Source organism: Hippichthys cyanospilos, chromosome 1, assembly GCF_059441005.1.
Source record: "Hippichthys cyanospilos isolate Australia breed blue-spotted pipefish chromosome 1, RoL_Hcya_1.0, whole genome shotgun sequence".
NCBI lineage: Eukaryota > Metazoa > Chordata > Actinopteri > Syngnathiformes > Syngnathidae > Hippichthys > Hippichthys cyanospilos.
In genome coordinates this window covers 28796763-28819878 of record NC_142369.1, presented here as the reverse complement: position 1 = coordinate 28819878, position 23116 = coordinate 28796763, and the positions used below count along the sequence as shown (strand labels likewise).

The following is a 23116-nucleotide window of genomic DNA, read 5'->3' as shown; positions in this document are numbered from 1 at the left end:
TTTATCACAACTGTAAAAGTGGCGACATGAAAAACGTGTATGCGTGTGAAATTGGTAGTTCCGCTTCCTCGTTTCGATTCGTGGCGTCAATCGCGTCTTAGCTGATATCTAAAAAGATGGATGCACGACTTTCCATAGAGTCCAGCGTAGCTCTTGCGTTATAACTCGGTTATAGAACCACGCGCAAATCCAACCGCTTGTTGCCTGCATGTGTGTCACGGGGTATTGCTGTGACATTTTGGGCGACTTCCAGTTCTTCATTGCGAAGTAAACATTTGAAGCATAAACAACATAAATGTTGATGGAGCTAACCCACACATCGGACGCGTGGAATTAACATTCACGGTAATGTATAAGTAAACTCTTTGCGAACTCTCAGTGTGCTAAAGTTAGCTTACGGTTCATATTAACTTAATGTGCCAATAATACGATATGAGCAGTGTCATGTGTTCCTCCCAACTAGTGTGTTTTGATTTTTAATGTCGACGCTGTCGAATAAATACGAGTAGGTTTGATCAATAATATTAACATTGATTGTACTCTTCGTTGTAGGGCTGATTTTTTTTTTTTTTTATATATATATATATCAAGAAGGAAGTTGTTAACACCGTCGACGATGGCTACCGACAATGATACCAACGAGAGAACCCCTCTCTTGGACTCGGACAATGGGACAAATGTGATAACGTCACCCCCATCAATTTTCCAAGGAAGAAGACTTGCATGTGCCGCTATCCTGCTGGCTGAATCATTGGAAAGGATTGCATTCTATGGCATCACATCCAACCTTGTCCTCTTTTTAAATAGCAGTCCTTTTTATTGGGAGGGCACACAAGCCAGCCAGGCTCCCCTGATGTTCATGGGGGTGACTTACCTGATATCCCCGTTTGGAGGCTGGTTGGCAGATGCACACCTTGGAAAGTTTTGGACTATTGCTTTAAGTTTGATTTTGTACTTTGTTGGTATTCTTTTTTTCCCATTCATATCAAACGAATACACCAGAGTAAATATATGTGGAGAAGAGGCAGCATTTCCTGTGCAACCCGCTGAGTGCCTCAGCACAAATAGTACTCCCCCAAGCAATGTGACCTGCCCCATCCGTGCACCGTATTGTGGCACTCTAGTTTACAGTGGACTTTTTTTAATTGCATTGGGTGTCGGGACTGTCAAGTCAAACATCACTCCATTTGGGGCGGACCAGGTATAGTATGAATAGCCTTGAATCGCAATTTTAACGACATTTAATTAAGTGTGCAAATAGAAATCCCATTGTCGTATTGTCTCTAAGTGTAATCAGCCTTTTTGACCTGGGCCTCCATAATTGGGAATGCAGTCAGACATAGTGTAGGCAGACATGTGATTTACATGGGATTTCATTCAGCCAAGCATATCCTTCATCGTCACAGCCAGTTAATTGTATTTTACACACACTGACGTGCATGCATAATCTCTGTCACACACATGCATACGCAAAGTACCGCACACAAATGAAACATGGCTCATTTCATTAAAAAAAAAAGCTTTACTGCTAAAATTCTTGTAAATGTTTACAAAAGAATACTTATTTTTCTTAACGTAATCACACAGAAGGGCTGAAAAGGCATTCTATTCTGCTCTTTTCTGTTATATTCTGTTTCCACAGAGAGCCTATGCTCATTACATGTTTGACTTTGTGTCAATTCTTTTGATCATGAACCAGTACACTGCTTCAAACAGGTCCCTTATACTGCAGGGACGCAAAAGAGAAAAACAGAAATAAATAGATCAACCAAACATAACAGTATACAGCATTCCTGACTCAGGCATTTGTATTTAGTTGATTGTCTGTAGAATAATTAGTGGCTAGATGCACAAATGTTCCAGTAAGTAGTGGTTAAAAGCACAAATATTCCTTTTAGTGGAGGTGTAACATCATACACTAAAATGTATGATTTTACTGGTCTGTTTAAACTGCGGCCTGGTGAAAATAGCATTTGTTGAAGTAGAATGCCTTTATGTGTGGATTTATGTGTGTACTGTAGCTGTCAGCGCATGATTGTTTTGGTTATTTACACCTACTTTAACTGATAGCAAAAGCATACTTAAGATGTGAATTTGTATTCTCATGGATATTTATGTTAGTGTAAGTAGCCTGCAATACTGCATTCAGAAAAATAGAATTACTACAATAAACCGTTCCATTTAACAGATTACATGCAAACCATCTCTGGAAAAGAGTATTACTTTGTTAATATAATGGTGTTCCAACCACCTACAATTTAGAAGTTGGAGTTATTTTAAAATGATCATATTGGTCGTTTTGCATTTCTAACCTCGCCATTAACGCAGCATTGGAACTCCAGAGGTTAATTGCAGGACTGAAACATTGCCTGTTTTTTCTTCCATGTTATCACATAAATATAATTCACGTAAATAATATATTAGTTTCCTCCAAAGGGATAAGTCCGCATAGGTCACTGCTGTCATTGTTTTCTTGCACTGCTTATGCTGTCGTCACAAGCACCTTTAACATTGCACTGCTCAAATTAAGGCCAATTAACGCCATTAACGCAGCATTGGAACTCCAGAGGTTACTTGCAGCACTGAAACATTGCCTGTTTTTTCTTCCATGTTATCACATAAATATAATATCTATTAGTTTCCTCCAAAGGGATAAGTCCGTATAGGTCACTGCTGTCATTGTTTTCTTGCACTGCTTATGCTGTACCTTTAACATTGCACTGCTCAAATTAAGGCCAATGGTTTTATAAAAAGATGTAAAGAGTTTATTTAACGTTTTGAATACCTCTTGAGAATAGCAGATAGTTTTTTTTTTTTTTTTTAACACTGGATATATGTTTTGTCCTGTTTTTTTTTTTTTTTCTAGTACAGCTTATAATAGTTGACTTGCATACAATTTGTCCAGTCATTTATTATTTTTTTCACAGGACACTGGCATTTCTATCAGGTGGATTTATGACAAAAAAATCCCTGGAATAGTGTATGTTTAACAATAGTGTGTTGTTGTTGTTGTTGTTGTTTTTTTTTCAATAGGTAAAAGACAGGGGGCCGGAAGCCACACGCCGATTCTTCAATTGGTTCTACTGGTGCATTAACCTAGGTGCCATCCTGTCACTGGGAGGTGTGGCCTATATCCAGCAAAATTTCAGCTTTGAGGTCGGCTACATCATCCCTACTGTGTGCCTTGGTATTTCCTTCCTTGTTTTCCTCCTGGGCCGCACAGTTTTTATCACCAAGCCTGCTGATGGCAGTGCTTTCACTGATATGTTCAAGATACTGAGCTACGCTTGTTGCTCCCCAAAACCCAAGGAGCCCGACTTGCTTCGGTAATGCATCGCCACTGAGACGCTTATTAAAGCATAACATTATTTGAACATTAAATACCTTGCCCTTGGAATGCATTCACATAACACTGCATTTTGTTCTTATTTTCATTTTACACAAAATCCCAACTTTGTTGTGGAATTGGGGTTTGGAGTTTGGTTATTTAACATTGTCAATCACAGGCAAATTGTATCCTTTTTCACAGAAACAATAAACCAACTCTATTGGATGGTGCCAAAGTGAACTATGGAGGAAAATTTCCAGAAGAAAAAGTGGAGGAAGTGAAATCTTTGGTGAAAATTCTACCAGTGTTCCTCGCCCTTATTCCATACTGGACAGTATATTTTCAGGTAAATCAGTTTGGAATTCATGAGCTGTATTTTATGCAGTGGCATAGCAAGTCCATACATGATAAAGGTAATACAGTACACTGCTATGTGTCAACACAAGGAGTTTTATATTGTATTTCCGAAAGGCTATGAGAAGTGAATTCTCGAATGCTGACCTCTGTATTATTTTATTATTTTGCAGATGCAGACAACATATATTCTTCAGGGCCTTCATCTAAGGATTCCAGTTGCTGCCTTGAATAGCACTACTGACTCTCACATGGTAACTAAACAAGAATTGGTACAATTACAACCGGTATATGTTAGCAAAGAATCCCCCCTTTTTTTTTGTATACTAAACATCAACACCAAGTGCTGGGTTTGGAAAAATAGGTAGCATGGCGTTTCTTGCAAAAAGTATTTCAAAACTAGATAGTACACATTTGAAACTGTAAGTTACTGACACAGTGACAGTGGTAGGTAACAGCTGGCGGCTGGCAAAGGTTGTGGTAATGCCTTGGGGATTAAGTCAGAACTTTACTCAACAGACTAATACCTTGCAGATTAGCAACCTGTCTGTGGTGGATGGAGCACTCCACAACAGCGCCTCCATCCGATGGCTTTCTATGAATAATTCCGACATGAGTTGCTTGCCTATTTTTCCATTTTCACATACAGTCTTCTTATAAGGTGAGATGTTAGAAAAATATGACAATGAAGCATGTCCAGACACATCCTTTCTCTTGTTTTACATCATACAGATCAGTTGCATATAGCATGTGATTTTTTTCCGCTAAAAGTGGAATTTATAAATGCATCTTTATATTTCACCAAAACAGGATTTCCTAGGTAATGTTGATTACTGGTAATCATACAAGAGCCAACATAGCAGGTTGTTTTCTGTCTCCACATGCGCTCTTATCAGAAATGAAACCAAGACTTTTGTCTGCTACAAGTCTTGACACTTCTCCAAATCAAAAGGGAAATGAGATTTGATGCTGCAGTGTTTTTACTTCCCCACCTGACACAGTTCAATGGCACAACTGAACAAATTAGATCTACTCAAGGAAACAGAACACACTGAATGCGGATAGAGCTGCAAACAAAGGAATATGTTGTAATTATTTATGGTGCGTTACATTCAAAGCTAAATGCAGTAGTTTCATCTCTTAGCTGCTGTGCAATGCAGTATTTTCATTTTTTCGCTGCTGTGTGTGTGTGTGTGTGTGTGTGTGTGTGTGTCTCTTTTTTCTGCTTTATCAATCTATCAGGCTAAGTAGTAGTAAACGGACAGTACGGTTAGATGGATGAATATTATGCACAGGAAGCTTATACGGAGGCAGTCAGGAAAATAGGAAGGGTATACAGGGTCTTTGTACTGTCTATATACCGTATTGACTAAAAACACTTTTGTATATAGTTTGTATGCCACCTAACCACAATTTGTTATTCCTTACTGAGGAGTTAATCTAGTCAATCACTTGCAACGCTAACAAAGAGCAATTGAAGGTTTAGTGATCTAAAAATAGATATACAGTAATATGCAATTCCCTGCTGTTTTTATAGATATAATAGAATATAAAATAAGATTCTCTTAATGCATTCTCAACCTCCGCACAAAACTCACAATTTTCTTTGGGCCCTTTTGTTAATACATATGCATGAATAGGAACAGAGCAATTTGTCATGTACTTTTGCAGCAGAAGCAGCCATCTACAATCTGTTAGAATGTGCGTTGTGATGTTAACCATAAAGAAAAACCTATTGGCTATGTTTCTGATTCTTCATCGGCCATACCTGCAATGTGTGGCATCATCTTCTTCCTTCACATAACATTTATTTTTTCAAGCGGCATATCATAAAGCAATTTAACATAATCAAAAACTTTATCATGTTCATCAACTAACTATGCTGTAGGAAGATCAGGGTATGTTGTCACCCTTTTTACACTTTTGTGTTTTTGTTGTAATCAACACACTTATGCAGCAAATGAAAGCTGAAGGTCCTAGGTATGAATATTGTAACCATGTTATTTTCATGTCTTGTGTTAGTGTAGTGGTAAGCAATCAAAGTGTATGAACATGTTATGATTTTTTTTTCTTTTTCAAGCCTATTTCAACCCTATATATGTATATATCTCTCTGTATGTCGCGTGACAACGAACCTCAAAATGACTGAGACATGTTGCCCCAAACTACAATGCTTACTAGTACTAACTCAGTGTTAGTCAACACGTTTTTCAACACAGTCAAAATGTTTATTATATTTTTTATTTTGCGCACCCCCATTTGCTGCAGTGACAGTAAATAATATTATCTAGAACAAAAAAAGACAAGTATTGTAACTTTTTAACATTAACGAAATTAAAAAATGCAGTATGAATAAACTTTCAACAATTGTTAACCTTTAAGCCTTTTCTTTGGGGTCACCCCTGGACATCTCCTCGTCCGCCTAACTTTTTGAGAAGGACTGCACTAGCTCAAGTTTCAAGTTAGCTTAAAACAGAACAATGACTGGTGTCTTGCATGCCCCAATCTATCTCGTAAATCCACATGTATTACTTTTAAAATTTGCATCCGGATGATGCTTGTTTCAAAATATATGAAGTTGTCGATCTTGTTTTTGTTTTTTGTTGTTATTTTTTCTTTTTTTGTTGTTGGGGGGGGGGGGGGGGCAATTAATTGGCACTGACCTCACAATGGGCTTTTCTCTCAGATAGGACAGTACTCCTCTCTTATTATTGACGATTTCATTCGGCAAAGAAATTGTCACATTTGAAATGCATGGTATGTCAACAATAGAAATACTGAACAAACGTGGGTTAGCTTGAAAATACATTATGAAACAAAGAGTCAGTCAGACTCAATGACACTGTCATGTTGGCAGTATTTTGTTTAACTTGATGTGCTACATAAATTCCTTTTGATTTTCTGTCTGATTGGTGTACTCTACGTAGCCTGATTCCAGATCAAAAGTTCGTCTAAACCGAATGTTACTGAAATCTATCTGAATGTGTTGACTTTATATTGGTTACAGTCACATTTAACTTTGGCCACCTGGGGGAGCCAAAGTAATAGCAAGACAATAGTGCCAAATATACGCACACACACACACACACACACACACACACACACACACACACACACACTTAGTCAGCCGTATTAGACTGGAGAAATTATCTACAGTTTTCATGCTTTATTGCATTTTGTACAGTTTTATTTCATCTATGTCCTCTGAATCCTCCAGATGACATTCCGCTTCCCAGCAGCCTGGCTCACCATGTTTGATGCGGTGCTCATCCTCATGCTGATTCCTCTAAAGGACAAAGTAGTGGATCCTATTCTGAAACGCCGTGGCCTGCTGCCCTCCTCTCTGAAGAGGATTGCAGTGGGGATGTTCTTTGTCATGTGGTCAGCGGTGGCAGCGGGTGAGTACACAAAAAATGTCCTCGGTGCATTTTTGTATTTTTATTTTTTCGAGTTGCTCTGGAAAATAAAAAGAGTAAAGTTTTGGACCTCTTTGTCAAGTTTCTCAGCCCATTCTGTTCATGGTGGAACTATCTTCATATCACATAACATCTTGATTACTATAAAAACATGCCTACCCTCAAATGTTTGATATATAACGCCACAATTTTAATATGAGCTATATAATATAAATTTACTCAGTAAACCGCATCGTATTCTGCCACAGATCAATGAAAATTTCCCAAACATGAGCACCACTTTCCCATTGACACCTTATGTTTTCTTCTTTAATCACATGTAGCATCACTGTTTTGCCATGAATGAACGCATCCTTGCCACAGAGTCATTTTGGGTTCTATCTTGTGGATTAGTTGAAAGTAAGTCCAGGATGTCTGGGTGGAAGTGACTGCATTGAAACAACCTTGTGGAAGTTCTTTGGCTCAACTAGCTAGAAGACAGATTTTTGAATAAAAAATAAAACATGAGATGAAGTAATTGTTTAAAATTTTAGCATATTTTATTAAATACTATTTGTGACTTACATGTATCCAGCATTGGATGAAAATCTGAACAAAATTAGATGTGCAACTATTTTTTTTTCGTTTGCTGTAAAGTATTTATGAAATTATGTGAGGTTAAGAAGTAACCCTGTATTTTTGGTCTGTACTTTGGCAGAAATTGAGAAGTAGAATGTAATGCTGAGCGAGAATTTTCTTTTAGTTCTTTCCCATCTGTGATGTTCTGAAAGGTATATGAAGTATATATGGTCTATCAAATTTTGAAATATTTCATTTTCAGAGGACATTGGTATTTCTAGTTGGAAAATAGTTCTCACATATTCAGTTATGATGTTGAAAGACTATTCCGTTATCTGCTTTTATCACTCCACTTCTTGGGGCAGAGTAAAGCCCTTTCCTGGCAAAATAAGTTCTGAATATTGCAGCAAGCAATTCCTGAGAGTGGAGAGAAAGGGTTTATGATGGAGCAAGGGTGTGGACATTGGTCACAGGACAGTGAGCTTACACACATGCGGTGATGCTGGATTCAAGTCCGTTTGGACAAAGTGGTGACATGATGGCAATAATGTAGTCTACACTTTCCATCCATCCATTTTCAGTACTATTTCGCATTGCTCAATAATTCTTTTTCCAGCTGACCATGGGATGCGGTGCATTATTATAGCCTAGATCGTACAAATGAGTCGAATGTGTTTATCAGTAATGTCGTTGCGCCTTGCCTTCAGTGCCCACATTCATTCCTTGAAATTGCCTGGAATGCTTTGGAATCCTCAGCCTGCCCTGCTTTAACATTTAGAGGTAATCTATGGGGCATATGCAAATAACCTCAAAGGGATAGGTTGAAGGCACGTTGTCCTGACTTAAACAGATGGGGATTAGTGTTTAATTAGTGTCATGTTTATTCGGGAAAATATGCTGATGAGTAAGTACCAGTTCGGGAACGTATACTTTTTCTTGACCAAAGTCAGTTCTGATAGTCTCCAGTACACTCGTGACGCTAGCAAGAATATTTAGTATGGAGAACGGATACACTCTAGTTTAGGGATCACCAAACCTTTTCATCTGAGGCCACGTTATCCCTTTCTAGAATGTCACATTTCATGTATGTGTAAGTCTCAATCATGTGGTCAGATAGAAATAAAAATCATAAAGCGTCCCTAGTGTTGTTACCGAGGCCGGTAAAAATGCCGAAGCGGGCCCGATTCGGCCCGCGGGCTGTAGTTTGTGTGCCACTGGTCTAACACATTAAATCTTCAATATAATTAGTAACTCTCTAATAATGTAGATGCAGTGCAATTTCATGGCGTTTGCTGTTCGGCATAACAAACAAAGTTGGACCTCCTATGCAATAGAAAAGGACACCAAAAATATGCTGGCCTGCAGAGAACCATTGATTTGTTATTTGATTTTTGTTTGCAAATTAAGTGAGGGAGGTTTCAGAAAGCCTGGCTGACTGCTTATGAAATAGTTGTACAGTATCTTAAACTTTATGCTTTAAAGTGTCTCCTAATGTGCTTATGGTGCCTTTAGACGTTCAGGACTCAGCATCATATTAGACCGTGTGGTGTTTAATAAGCAGGGGGTAAGCAGGGTTGTGTGTTTGTCATGAAGGACTAAGACTCTGAAGCCCAATCGCTGCGTGGACTGAGATGGACAGCTGGTATTATTGAATGGTCGGATTACAAGCCCACAACTGCTCTCCAAGTGCAGCATTATGTATAGTTATGATATGATGCTGCCTTTGGGCACTATGTGCAAATATTGGAGTTGCTGGTTGCACAATCATTTTCATCAATTAAAGTTGAGATTGCAATCGCGTTTGATGATTTACTTACAGTTGATTTTTACATAAAGGAGTTGTAATAGCAGTCATAATACATAAAGATCCAAATGGGATCTAAATGAAATGAAAATAATTAAAAATCACTGAATCAATGCATTTGTTGGAAGTCAAGCCAGAAGTGTATTGCTGCATTTTTTTTAACTACCTCTTATCTGTCCATCAGGTATTCTGGAGACAAAACGTCTGGAGATCATCAAAGCAAATGGTCCCATTGACCAAGTGCTTGGCAACGTAGTCTACTATGCAGCAGATTTGCCCATTTGGTGGCAAGTGCCTCAGTATGTGCTGATAGGCATCAGTGAAATATTTGCCAGCATTGCAGGTACTGAATTTGTTGTGACTATGTAACCTTTAATTTCAGATAATATAGATGCATTATGAATTTCTACTACTCTGAGCACCCTTTACCCGATGCCTCTCAAACAGGATGGTTAGCTCAAAGTGACAAATACCCCTATATCTAAACATTATCATCTTATCCCATCAATTTCATCAACCTTGACTCTTGCTTATACAACACTGTGCTTCAATACAGAGAAAGCTTGTATAATTATGAGGTGATAAACACTACCCTTCATTCAAGGTAGGGACTCAACAATATGTAGTCCGCACAGGCAAAACCACACTCAGCCTAACATCAAGATGGCATGTTCCCTTGGGGGTTAATAATAATCTGTACTAATAGTCAGTAATAAAGTGACTCAGGCACTATGACCAGGACTCTCCTGTAAATAAAGGCTCAAATAAAACAAGGATGAAAAATTGTGTTCCAAATGTGTAACATTATTAGAAAGCAGCAAAGCGAAACTATTGTCTAATGTCTTTGCATTCTAATTCATGCCACGTTTCAGCTTTAGGCCACTTTGATCTGACCAAACATTTTATAGAAATCTGCTTACTGCACAGGATTTAATATTCAATGCAGTCACTGCTATATTTCCCAAACGTTATTTAAAAAGATATCTGTCTCTTTCTCTGCATTCTTTAGCGCTTATTTTAAGGAGAATACAGTAGTCTGAATTGTGATGTAAAGTATGTTGAATGAAATGAAATATTTTCCTTAGTCCTCTTTGGTTTGAATAAATCTGTCAAAAGCCACTACAGTCAAACTTTCATTCCCCTGTTTTAAAAGACAACAATGAATTTTACTTGCATACCATGTCAATTTGTTTTGATTTGTTTTCTTGGAAGGCTCTTTGACATTCTGCAGAGGAAAAAAATACTCATTCTTTGAAAGAAACATGCAGTTCATTTTAAATCGTTTGTTTGCTTTTATACTTTGGCCCAAACGGTTCAATTATTTGAGTCATTCTTAGTGGACATGTGAACATCATTTAGATTTGATCTGAAACCTTTTTTGAAAAATGTTACAGTTACAGGTTTTAAGTTTGCAGGCAATGCTTCTTTAGCTGTGTTGTGCAAAGTAAGTGAGTTAGTTCCAACAAAAAATTATCCGAGGATGCAAATATAGTTGTGAAAACAGTGAGAAAGGTTAGGGTTGACAATGCTATAGAATCTCAGCATTTTTCGTTTGCATTCCCTTATCCAGAACGTAGATATCTTTGTGGAAGCTCTCCTTTAAATCTTAAAAACCAAACATTCTGCCACCGTTCTGTAATCTTTCCAGACAGTTGTAGCTATCGGGCCTTATTTGAAAAATCACAAGGTGCCATGAAATTATCAATGTTAGCTTGCAGGCAGACGGGTCTGGTGGTCGAAAATAAGAACCACCCCCCGTGCTTCCTATCTGTGCAAACAGTGTGATTTGAAATGTGGAATGTAGTTGTCTTCCAGACTATAGTATAGCAGATAGCGAACCAACTTGAAAATGCTGCTGAACTATGACGCTCCCTGTTGCCACTTGACCACTATATTGAAAGCATACACAATTTTAAAATGCTTTGCTGATGTGGCCAATTTGTGCATTCTATTTTGCCTCAATTACTTAAAGACACATTGAGTAGTCCCCCCCACCACAGTTAATTTATTACCAATTAATCTTTTTTTCTTTTTGTACAGTCCATCTACCTTCTCTTGTACTCAACCATTCAGCCAACAAAGCTATTTGCCAATCAGTCTATTGTTTTCAATTCATACTCATGAAATAATTGTGTTCTTTTTTTCTGCAGGACTGGAGTTCGCTTACTCTGCTGCACCCAAGTCTATGCAGAGTGCCATCATGGGACTCTTCTTCTTCTTTTCTGGGATAGGTTCCTTTGTGGGCTCGGGTTTGTTGGCCATCGTGTCCCTCAAGGAGATTGGATGGATGTCATCCCACAAAGATTTTGGTAGGAAACTATTACAGTTGAGGGGGATATATTCCTGCATCGTAAGGTGGTTTTCATAAAAGTTCCTCGTATTTTGGTTATATGATAGTCAACATATTTCAAACAGTTTGCACATAAACTGAACCACAATCGTAAAAATCATTGGAAACATATTCACTTTATAATTGCAAAGGATCTTCTTTTTAAGCTGCATTTTCATTACAGATTGCCTCTTAATTGTCAAAATTCCACTACAGCTGAGCAAGCTTGCCATAGACACTGCAGTCCACTATTGACAAGTGTGGACATGTATATGGATTAGATTGCGGAATTGTATTTTACCAGGACAGGACTTAAGGATAGTCATAGCCTGTTGTGATTTAAAATCCACTTACAGTAAGTAGTTTGTAAATTAGTTGTGGAAAAGGTTCCAAATACCCCATGCAGTCCTGTTTGAAATTGTGTTTTTCCCACCACAATAAAAGGACATCAACCAAATCACACAATGTCTAAATCTGCCCAAGTGGCAGAGTAAATTGTGAGGTATTGGCAACAGAACAGGTTGATAGAGTCCTACTACAAAAAGGTTGCTGAATCAGATCACAATTCTCTGAACATGTGGTGAAGTTTTAAGTAGCAAACCCACAAAAACCTAATAGCTCATTCATACAGTATACCATAGAAATGAGCGTGATTTTACCAATGTTAGCCCTATAAAGGTGGGTTACTCGCTTCATAAATCTTATCAGTTTCTCAATTTAAGCTGCATTTAAGGTGCAGTTAAAGTTAAGCCAAAGTGCCTTAAAGATATCTTTTGTTTTGTTTTGGTTGTTCCTTTTTTTTATTATAAAGGCTTTTGAATGGTGATCTAAGAAATGCAATGAAACCTTCTCCTGGCCTCAGATAAAAACAAAACAAAAACAAACAAAAAAAGCATGACACAAAGCTTAGGAAAGGTTAGGTATTAAATACAGTCAGGAATTGTACAGTTTGTTTTGTGGCTGTTTTTCACAGTTTGTTAGATGTTAGCGTATTGAGTCCTCCTAGCTCTGAAGGTGGAAAAGATTCAACTACTTTCCATGGCTTCAGGCATAATGGTGTTCAGTAAACAGCTTCTTGGGTGAACTCTTCTGAGTTTTACTGAGCCGCACTGGCCTGAAGATAGATGAGGAACATTAATCACAGGCCGGGGGTCTGATTACACCACCCTGCTCGACTTTAGTAAAGCTGTCCCTTGAGCATTTACATGGAGATGGAACTGCTAGTCGGGCATCACGTGGCTTGATGCTGTCACTGGCTCCACCTGCTCATTCTGGAAAAGTCAGCATGTGTTGAGTGTTGCATTTAAAGTTCCAGTCGGTGAAGTGTCTTTCCAACTTGTTCCGTTTTTATCATTACATATACCGTATATGTATATACATAACCAGTGGTGCACATATTTTGTGGAATGCTCACATGACTAACTGGACTCTGTGTTTCGTATGCATCTTTTCTTTCAAGAAAAAGTGTTCCTCGATGTCATTTTCAGTGTCGCTCCCACATTAAGAGCACTGTCTGAATGCACTCAACGGTCGTGTTATCCAAAGCCCACACCCTCCAAAAGTAGCATATTCTATCACTGTAGGGTAAGAACATAAACGATCTCATTCACGAGAATGAGACGTAGCCCCAACAGCCAGTACATGCCGCTTCAATAAACAAACAATATATATATATATATATATATATATATATATATATATATATATATATATATATATATATATACACACTTATTTATTTTAAAGTTCACAAGCAGTCTGTTCATCCTCATCTTATACCCTTACAAGCGTGTCTTTTCTATCGTTTCTGCATTTGATTTCCTAACCCTTTTTCTGGCTAAATTTATTCCAGAATGAGCTCTTTTCTAAGATGTTCTTGTCCCAAGATGGCAAATGGTCTTTCGTTTGACAAGTGTTCAAGTTGTCAGTCATATATCAGATGTGGAGGACTTTTAAAGACATTCAGTGCAAGATGACATTCGCTGATCCCGCTGAAGCAGTTTTTGGATCACATTGAGTTAAATGTCAGTGTATATATTAGAGGCCTTTCTTATCACTATAGGATAAGTTAACAAGGACTTTATCATAAATGTATTTTTCAATATATATACCAGATTTGTCGGGGCTGGTAGTAGGTGTTTCCGACCACTGCTTAGATGGCCAGACCGTAGACTGCTTAGACTGGTGTGCAAAACTTTTCAGATGAAGAACTACAGAAAATTACTCAAGTTACAGCTGAAACGCCCATTGATTACCCCCCCAAATTTTACTCTGTAGCACAAAATCATATAGAATGTGGTAAAACCTTAAAATGTTGACTCCTGAAACATCTGCCTAAATTGGTATATTGATCTACATTTCATGTCGTATATGCAGTCGAGGCTCACTGTGTAATCACCTTTAAAAGGCCTGTCAAAGATAGAATATGTAGGCTTCATGATGGTTTTACAAGCTAGTCCTTGGGAAAGGTTGGCCATGTTTGTGAAATTGCCTGGCTGAGGGCCCTTCTAAAGCAATGTTCAATCCCACTTTTTTTCAGACCGATAACAAAACAAATACTCAATTTTTCATTAGTCACAGATACCAGTGTTGTGGTCTGTTGGCTCTGCTCAGGACTTCAGCATCAATGATAATATGAGTAAGCTTGTGTTTGTTGGCATACATTATTTACTCTATATAATTAACCTTTAGTATCTAAATTTTATATAATCATCTAAAGAAAACAAGAGGTAGGACTCAATAAGTTCTTGAACTTCTTACTCCTTTTGAACATATACAGTACTGAACCGTGCGATCAATTGATCCCTTCGTTTTTTTATATTTTGTTTTCTTTTTGTAATGTGTTCAGCTCTTCAATAAAAATCCAATATAAAATTTATACAGCCTATAGACCAACATTTTCAAATAGGTTGGATCCAGTCCACAAGGTTTATTCCATCCCGCATGATGATTTTATGAAGCTTTAAAAAAAAAAAAAAAATTGGAACAAACCCCTTATTCTGCTGTCTATAATAGTGTAATGCTCTTGCATACGTGTGTTAGTCATGGTTCTGTCTATTGCTTCTTGGAAGAAAAAATAAATAAAAATAAAAAATGTCCAACAAGCGTGTGGTCCTAAGGTGCTGTTAGCTGCAACTCATGCCCGTGCTCAATAACAACTAACTGACTTAGCCGTCATTGGCAGGCTTCGTTGTGCCTGACAACGTTGAACATTACCATGGACAAATATTATTGCTTTTACAAGCAATGTCAAGATAAGCACGCCAACTTACAAGTGGAAGTGACCACTTGCCGTGTTTGTGCGAAACAGCATGCTGATCTCTTCACTGACAGAAAGTAGAACAGTCATGTTAGCATTAGCATCTAGCTTCGTCATGCTACTGCTCAGAGCATGTAAACTCCTTCCATCGCCCTTGAAGAGATTGTCAATGGGCATTTGTGCCAATTACAAAACAGCTTTGTTCCCTGTTGTATTATAAACAATCAGTCTTGTATTTCCTTTTAAATATACAGTGATCCCCCCTACTTCGCACTTAATGGGGGTTGTCAACCCCCCGCGAAGCCTGAAACCCGCGAAGTTGGGTATCGGTTCCTAGATTTCTATGTATGCCCCAATATAGCCGGAGTCACCATAAACAATCTTTTTTTTTTTTTTTTTTTTTTGCATTTTTTGCATATTTTATTTCCTTTCTTAATATAACATTAAATTATCCATATTAACAATATTAAAATTATTGTATATTCATTAAATAACTAATATTACTTAGTTTGTTGAGAATTTGTTCTCAGGACTGATTATCTGCACCAAGACTCCGGTGAAAGAGTACGCTAGTCATCACGTTGAACTTCACATTTATTTTGGCTCATGTATGGTGTATCATGTAGTATCTGTTGAATAATAAATCAACAACAATGTTAAAGCCTGTCAACTAACATAAAAACACTTAATTTATGAATTTACTGTATTTTTAGCCGACATTAGCGGGTTAGCAACAACTAGTAACTATAAAGTGCAACCTCTACACAAACAAAGACATAAACGGAATAAACACTCATCGCTTACTAAACATAGGCAGTAGCGTGCGTTATCAACATAAATGATAATAAACTATAAATATGAGCTTATGTTGTCATTCACCGGCACCGTGACGCACAAAGAACGTAAAACAGGAAACGGAAATGTAACGCGACCCGACAAATTAAAAGCATGCATTTCAAAATAAGATAACAGACATCACAAACTCTAACGCTTGAAGAATTCTCAACATAGTTATTAACTAATATTACTTGGTTATTTGATGAATACAGTACTGTATAATGTACTCTTGCTTTTTTTCATTTTTTCCCATTTTTGCGCATTTTTGAAATTATTTTTTATTTTGAAATAGTACTGAGACTGCAATATCTGAGACCGCAAAAAAGGAGGGATCACTGTACTTTATTTACAGCTCAGCTTTTAGTACATAGCGCCAATGTATTTGACATGAAGCCATTACTTTTTTTTTTGAGTTTTTAAGGTCTTCTGTCGTGTATATCATTACGTGGGTGCCACCCTGTGTCATAAAATAACAAAATCCAGCGATGTAGGGGTATATGTATATATTTATATATATATTTTTTTACTTTTGTTCAATTTTCAGATGTTTACTGAAATACATATTTGAAAGAGATTCGTTGCTCTTTTTGCTTTTATAATTAATGGTTTAGAAGTCCTGAGTAAAGTGCATAAATTGGTCGGATGCATTTACGCAGTATATGTTCAGGTGGTTAATCAAAAATCTAGACAGCAACATAGTCTGATATGATTACATAGCTTAAAGAATTATTTGTTTTCTATGATAAATAGGTGCTGAATATATTTTTTTGTTTTGTTTTTTTCACACACTTTGCATGCGGTCATGAATTCTTTGTACCCCAGTAGAGTATTAGTTCTAGTCCCTGGATGCTACTAACATTTTTGATACACATATTCCTGTATATTTTTTCCTTAAAAAATACATTAATGGCAATTTTCTATTCTTCTAAATTTTCCTTTCTACTTCAGCCCCCATTATAAGCACTGATGTCTTGAAATCACGTTATCAGTAAATCACTCACACCTTGTCTCAGTACTTGCATTTCCCACTAATGTACTGTAAGATCAAATTGGACATTTCAAACCTTTTTTGATGAGATCAAATATTATTTAAACATTATTTGTTCACGTAGTTGTTAATTGTAGGATTTCAGCAATCTACCAACAGGTCTCAGTTTGGTCTAAGCATTTACTACTTTGAATATTCTTTCTTCAGTCTTTCAAATTGACAAGGAATATATATGAGTTGTTCAATTAAGTCTGCAGCTTAGGATTCACATATTAATATGATGGCAAATCAGTATATTGAAATTCACCACATCCCTTTTTCTCCAGCTCTCATCTGTTAACCACAATTACTTCCTCTTCATAAATTATTTACACATCTTTTTGTTATTTAGTCCATCCTTCACAATGTAAAGATGTGACCAGATTAACACAATGACAGAATGAATTAGGCCTGCGACAGATTTTTCTCTCCTTATTATTGTTTTTTTTTTATTTATTTTTTTAACGCCGTGGCAAAACATCACAGTCATTCACTAGGATCAAATGGTTGACTCTCTCTTCTGTTGAAGGCACATCGACAGAAGAGTCAGTTGCATTCTGTCATCCCTGTGTTCTTTCTTCCACTGAATGTCTAATTATCAACAAGGGTGTGCACACAACAGAGAGACTTGTAAAATAACCTTGTGCGAGCACATTGCGATGTCGCGATGCTCTACTGAGATCAACCGACACCATTCATGCAAAGCTTGAAGGTCTCGTTCTTGTACTTTGATCAGCACTATAGAACAAGGCATTAAATCATGTGCGGGAACATGAAGGTTTTCGCGTTAGCGTATAATCTAACCATGCCTACAATCAAGCGAAGGGAGTACTTCGGCGGTATGCCTTTTGTATTAAACACATGTACTATACAAATAGAGGTATGTATAATGCTTGTTGGTAAAATGATTGGCAAGTCACACATATCCGATGGCAGTTTTACTGTCGATATGCTGCAAACAATTACTACAAAGAACATAAGGTCTGTATACTGTATGTTTATAAAATAATTTATGAAATGAAAAACTTATCACAATGATTGCGTTTGCAAAATTATATTTTGAGATAAGGTTAGGCTCTGAACACCATTTTGTGTTGTTCTTCTAACTATGGACCAATTAACTGCGCTAAAACAACTTTTTTTTGTTGTTGTCGTTGACACACTGTTATCCTAGTCTATTAACATGTGTTTTTTATGAAACAAAATCTGTCCCAGCAAGCAGTTTCCGAGTTTAGCTACAGAGGTTGTAAATGTTTTCTATTTTCATAATATACATATTCTGTACTTTTCAAATCCTATCACCATACATATCAGCATTATGATGCTAAACAGGCAGAGGTTACACCCATATTTAACCGCCATCAAGCTCGAGCCTCTTTCTCCAACTTTATTTGCAGTGACAACCCCACTTGGAAAAGCTAATAGGAGCTTTCTCAGGAAGACAGAACATCGCCTTGGGGGGCTTTACATTTACACTGACAATAATGCAGGACAGAAGCAATATACTGTATGTACAGTATCTACTTGTACCTGTGCCCCCATTTGAGAACCACTGCCTTAAAGCACAGCCAGTGTGTTGCACAAAGTAAGCATTTATGAATATGCTACCATTAACTAGTGTGTCTACACCACTTTTAATCCAATTTATGCCCAAACCAACAATTAAAGACATTAAAATAGTCCCCCCCCCTTCCTTTGGGAAACCCCAAGAAAAGGGGGTTACTCCAGATTTGTCTTGAGTTTGATGTTCAAAGAGCTGCACCTCCCAACTGTCACATATGGACTCAGTCCAAACAAGCATGTTACTATTTTTTTGAAAATTTTTAAGGAAGTAGACATTATGTTTTTTCCTGTTGAGTAAGTCCTCATATAAAGAAGACAACCTTGTTCTTAATTCACACTCTATTGGCAATTAAGGGTGCTAAAAGACTATTTAATCATGCTGATGTTTCATAGTATGGCGCCGATTGCCACCGTTTGTCTCAGTGTCTAGAAAAAATTAGCTGAGACTAGCTTGAGACTTCATATTGGCTGGCAAGAGCAGTTGGATTATTTTTCAAAGACGGTTTAATAAACATAAATGACACACGCATGTTGATGTTGACAGCCCGACACAATGGCTGTTCCTACTGATCACTTTCGAACAAACCAGTACTCAAAGTTGTGTTCTGTAGATGTGACATCACTTCGGCTCATTAAACACATTTTATGGGGAGAGTGTTGTCTCAAATCTCAAAGTATATCCATCCATCCATTTTCATCCGCTTATCCGGGGTCGGGTCGCAGGGGCAGCAAACTCAGCAGGGAAGCCCAGACTTCCCTCTCCCCGGCCACTTCATCCAGCTCCGCCAGGGATCATCCAGATCCCCAGGCGTTCCCAGGCCACCCGAAAGGCATAGACACTCCAGCGTGTCCTGGGTCGTCCCCAGGAGCTCCTTCCAGTGGGACATGCCCACTCACCAGTGAAGCGTCCGGGAGACATCCTAACCAGATGCCCGAACCACCTCAACAGGCTCTTCTCAACGAGGAGGAGCAGCGGCTCGACACTGAGTCCATCCTGGATGACTGAGCTTCTCACCCTATCTCTGAGGGAGAGCCCAGACACCCTGTGGAGGAAACTCATTTCGGCCCCTTGTATCCGGGATCTCGTTCTTTCGTTCACGACCCACAGTTCGTGACCATAGGTGAGGGTAGGAACGTAGATCGACAGGTAAATAGAGAGCTTTACCCTTCATCTTAGCTCTCTCTTCACCACGACAGACCGGTACAGAGCCTGTTGATCTCACGTTCCATCTCACCCTCACTCGTGGACAGTACCCCAAGATACTTGAACCCCTGCACGTGGGGCAGGACCTCCTCCCCGACCCGGAGAGGGCACTTTTCCGACTGACCACCATGGTCTCAGATTTGGAGGTGCTGATCTTCATCCCAGCCGCTTCACACTCGGCTGCGAACCGCTCCAGCGAGAGTTCAAGGTCATGGTCTGAAGAAGCCAACAGCACCACATCGTCTGCATATAGCAGAGATGCAATGCTGAGACTCCCAAACCGGACGCCCTCAACGCTTCGGTTGCGCCTAGGAATTCTGTCCATAAAAGTAATGAACAGAATTGGTGATAAAGGGCACCCTTGGCGGAGTCCACCCCCCACTGGAAACGGATTTGACTTTCTGCCGGCAATGCGGACCAAACTCTGACATCAGTGGTATAGGGACCGAATAATCCATATCAGGGCGTATCAGAACTCCCTGAGGCACATGGTCGAACGCCTTCTCCAAGTCCAAAAAACACATGTAGACTGGATGGGCAAACTCCCATGCACCCTCGAAGATCCTGTCGAAGGTGTAGAGCTGGTCCACTGTTCCACGGCTAGGACGGAAACCACATTGTTCCTCCTCAATTCTAGGTTCAACTTCCAGACGGACCCTCCTCTCCCCTCCGCACCCCTGAATAGACTTTACCGGGGTGGCTGAGGAGTGTGATCCCTCTGTAGTTCCAAGACACAATCCGGTCCCCCTTCTTAAAAAAGGGGACCACCACCCCAGTCTGCCAACCCAGGGGTGCAGTCCCCAATATCCATGCAATGAGGCGCGTCAGCCAGGACAGCCCTACAACATCCAGAGCCTTTAGAAACTCCTGGTGGATCTCATCCACCCCCCGGGGCCTTGCCAGCAAGTAGTTTTTTGACTACCTCGGTGACTTCACCCCCAATGATGGGAGAGCCCAACTCATAGCTTCTGGACTCTGCTTCCTCAGGGGAAGACGTGTTGTTGGCATTGAGGAGGTCTTTGAAGTATTCTGCCCACTGGTTCACAACGTCCCGAGTTGAGGTCAGCAGCACCCTATTCCCACTACATACAGTATATATTTAAATAAAAAGATGCTGATTATCAAAACCGTTATAAAAGTTGGTCATTCAAAATTAAGTAGAAATGTGTTATTTGGTCTTCTGTGGTTTGTTTTTCACCAAGCAAAACAAAAAAAGTATATATTTTTATTTGAATTTGAAGATAAAGATGGTAAAATATTGGCAGCTCTATGCATTTAAACTATCTAGTAAAAGGAAAAATCTCTGCTGCAGGTAAAAAAGAATCCTCTCCTTTTGTTTACATTTGCATGCTATATGTATTCTTAATTTTCTTGTAGTCTGCTCATCAAAAAGAAACCATTTTTAAAACTGGGACATTTATAATACACATGATTTATATTACGCCTTCTGTGAAAAACTCTTCTTGTCTCATGGTCTCAATTTTGTGAGTCATTTCATCCGGTGGGATTTGTGTCTCGTTTCCCCTTGTCTCATTTCTAGCACCTAAACATTTCGAGTGGGGTCAGCTCACGTATTCATTAAAGGAAGGAGGGGCATTTTATATAAGGAATGTTACTTGATTAATTGATAGTGTAATGCTGTAAACCATTGTTTAGTAGGCCAGGGCTGACTAACCCTGATACCAAAGTTTAAACAAAAGGCATCATGCCACCACATTAAGTGTCCTGTATACCATAACGTGAGCATATTTGTTATCATACCGTCATTGTAGTTTTGATGTAAGGTGAGCTTGGGAAATGAAAACGCTTTATTTTGTTGTGTCCCATTCCCAGGGGAAGTGTTTCCTTTAATAGGTATCAAAGGCACCCGCATTGATTTGTATGTTCTGATTCTTCAGTCCTCACTTTGTTGTTGTAGCTGCAAAGTGGGAGATCAAGCATATTTGTTTTTGAAAAACGAGTCAAAAAGAAGCTGGCTTGCTGCACGGTACCTTGTGACAGTCCTGTGTTTGTTTGCGACTCTCTCGACAAAACTGAATGTATCTGTCAAAAACGTTAAAACAAAAAAGGAAAAAAAATACTTGACATGATGCATGTCTGCAGGATTGTTTTACAAGTTGCATAAGAACAGGTCAAAACAGCCTCACAATTTACCCGTATCATTGTGTCACTCATGCATTGTTAAAAAAAACAAACAAATAAAAAAATCACCTACCTGAACTTGCAGCAGATGTGAAGAATAAAGACTGTCCTGTTTTCTCCCTTCAACCCTCTAGGAAACATCAACGACTGCTCGCTGCACTACTACTTTTTTCTCCTGGCCGGGATTCAGGGTGTCACTCTTCTCATCTTCCTTATTGTCACTTTTAAATATGACAAGCAGAGAGGTCGAGCCGGAAGCCATAGACAAAGACACATCTCATCTTGACCTCAACACATGGCCTGTTATATAGCTTGCATCCTGTTTACAATCCAGTCATCAGTCATTTGAATATGTACTTATTGGTCACATCCTTTAAGTTTTCTACTCGCTGAAATCATTAGGTTTCTGTTATTGTATTTAAAAAAAAACAAAAAAAAAATTATTAGCCTTTGTGGCTAAAAATGTTGAGCCTTTTGCAAGAGCTACGTCGCATTCACTCCTGTTTACTGTGTCGCCTTAATTTGCACTATACCTGCAATGATGTCAGAAGATTATAGTTTAAAAAGTCTGCACACCCTTATTCGAATGTATTTTTTTGTAATATTAAAGCAAAATTATATTCAAATCATTTGTATTTTTTTCACCATTAATCTGACCTATAATCTGTTAAGATATTTTTTTTTAAAAAATGAAGTCAAACTAAAGTCGTTGCAAAACACTTTTATAACAAGGGACATGACTGTCCCCAAATGATAAATCAGCTTTAAATTCATTGTAAATTGGCTGTACTACACATCTTCCACCTTTTGAAATGCTTTTGATTAACCCAAATTAACTTCAAATTAATTCTAAATTCGAAATGTGATTTTTTTTTGTAGTCTGAGGCTCGTTAAAAAAGTGACATGCATCTAACAGCACAAGCTGCAGAGAGCTTCCTCTGAATCAAGAAAGACCTCATTTTAAGATATCAGATAGACCATACTTTTTTTTACAAAATCATTTTGTAGAATGTGAGGAAAGGTGGCAGCATCACGCTTTAGATTGGTTTTTCTTTATCTACAACTACTCCAAATAACCCATTCTAATTTTTTTCTTAATTAATTTCTTAATTTTTTCCTTAATCACTTTTTCCTCAAAAAAAATAAGTATCAGCTTCAAAAAAATGTCAGGCCCTATTCCAGACTTTCTATTACAAACTTTCAGGTTTCTCCTCCAAACAATTAGTCGATCACCTGAAATGTATCTGATTAATCAGAGGCCCTTTGTATGGTGTAAGCATGCTCATGCACACCTG

General features: G+C 38.3%; 1 protein-coding gene and 1 long non-coding RNA gene across 3 annotated transcripts; one reads left to right on the top strand and one right to left on the bottom strand.

Annotated features, from left to right (window-relative positions):
• The first annotated feature begins 190 nt into the window (after positions 1–190).
• slc15a4 (solute carrier family 15 member 4) lies at positions 191–22447 on the top strand. 2 transcript variants are annotated; one of them, XM_088430940.1, is made up of 9 exons: positions 191–345; positions 553–1201; positions 3034–3326; positions 3530–3674; positions 3856–3936; positions 6900–7080; positions 9645–9803; positions 11611–11769; positions 21956–22447. In XM_088430940.1, exons 2-9 carry the CDS (start codon positions 617–619, stop codon positions 22105–22107), a joined length of 1755 nt encoding a protein of 584 aa, XP_088287066.1. In that variant the 5' UTR covers positions 191–345; positions 553–616; the 3' UTR covers positions 22108–22447. The 2 variants fall into 2 exon arrangements, with proteins under 2 accessions (XP_088287066.1, XP_088287077.1); XM_088430951.1 differs by having other exon boundaries at positions 194–345; positions 592–1201.
• Positions 21418–23024, bottom strand: LOC148430007 (uncharacterized). Its single transcript, XR_015867569.1, has 3 exons — positions 21895–23024; positions 21671–21722; positions 21418–21597 (listed from the first exon to the last, which is right to left on the bottom strand). It is a non-coding gene; the product is annotated as an uncharacterized LOC148430007 (long non-coding RNA).
• Positions 23025–23116: the final 92 nt, after the last annotated feature.

What these genes read in the sequence shown, in the direction of transcription:
- slc15a4 (XM_088430940.1), top strand. Translation starts at nt 617, where the DNA reads ATGGCTACCGACAATGATACCAACGAGAGAACCCCTCTCTTGGACTCG. An exon ending in AAGGAGCCCGACTTGCTTCG is followed by an intron (nt 3,327 to 3,529) that starts GTAATGCATCGC and finishes CCTTTTTCACAG; the next exon opens with AAACAATAAACCAACTCTAT. An exon ending in AATATTTGCCAGCATTGCAG is followed by an intron (nt 9,804 to 11,610) that starts GTACTGAATTTG and finishes TTTTTTCTGCAG; the next exon opens with GACTGGAGTTCGCTTACTCT.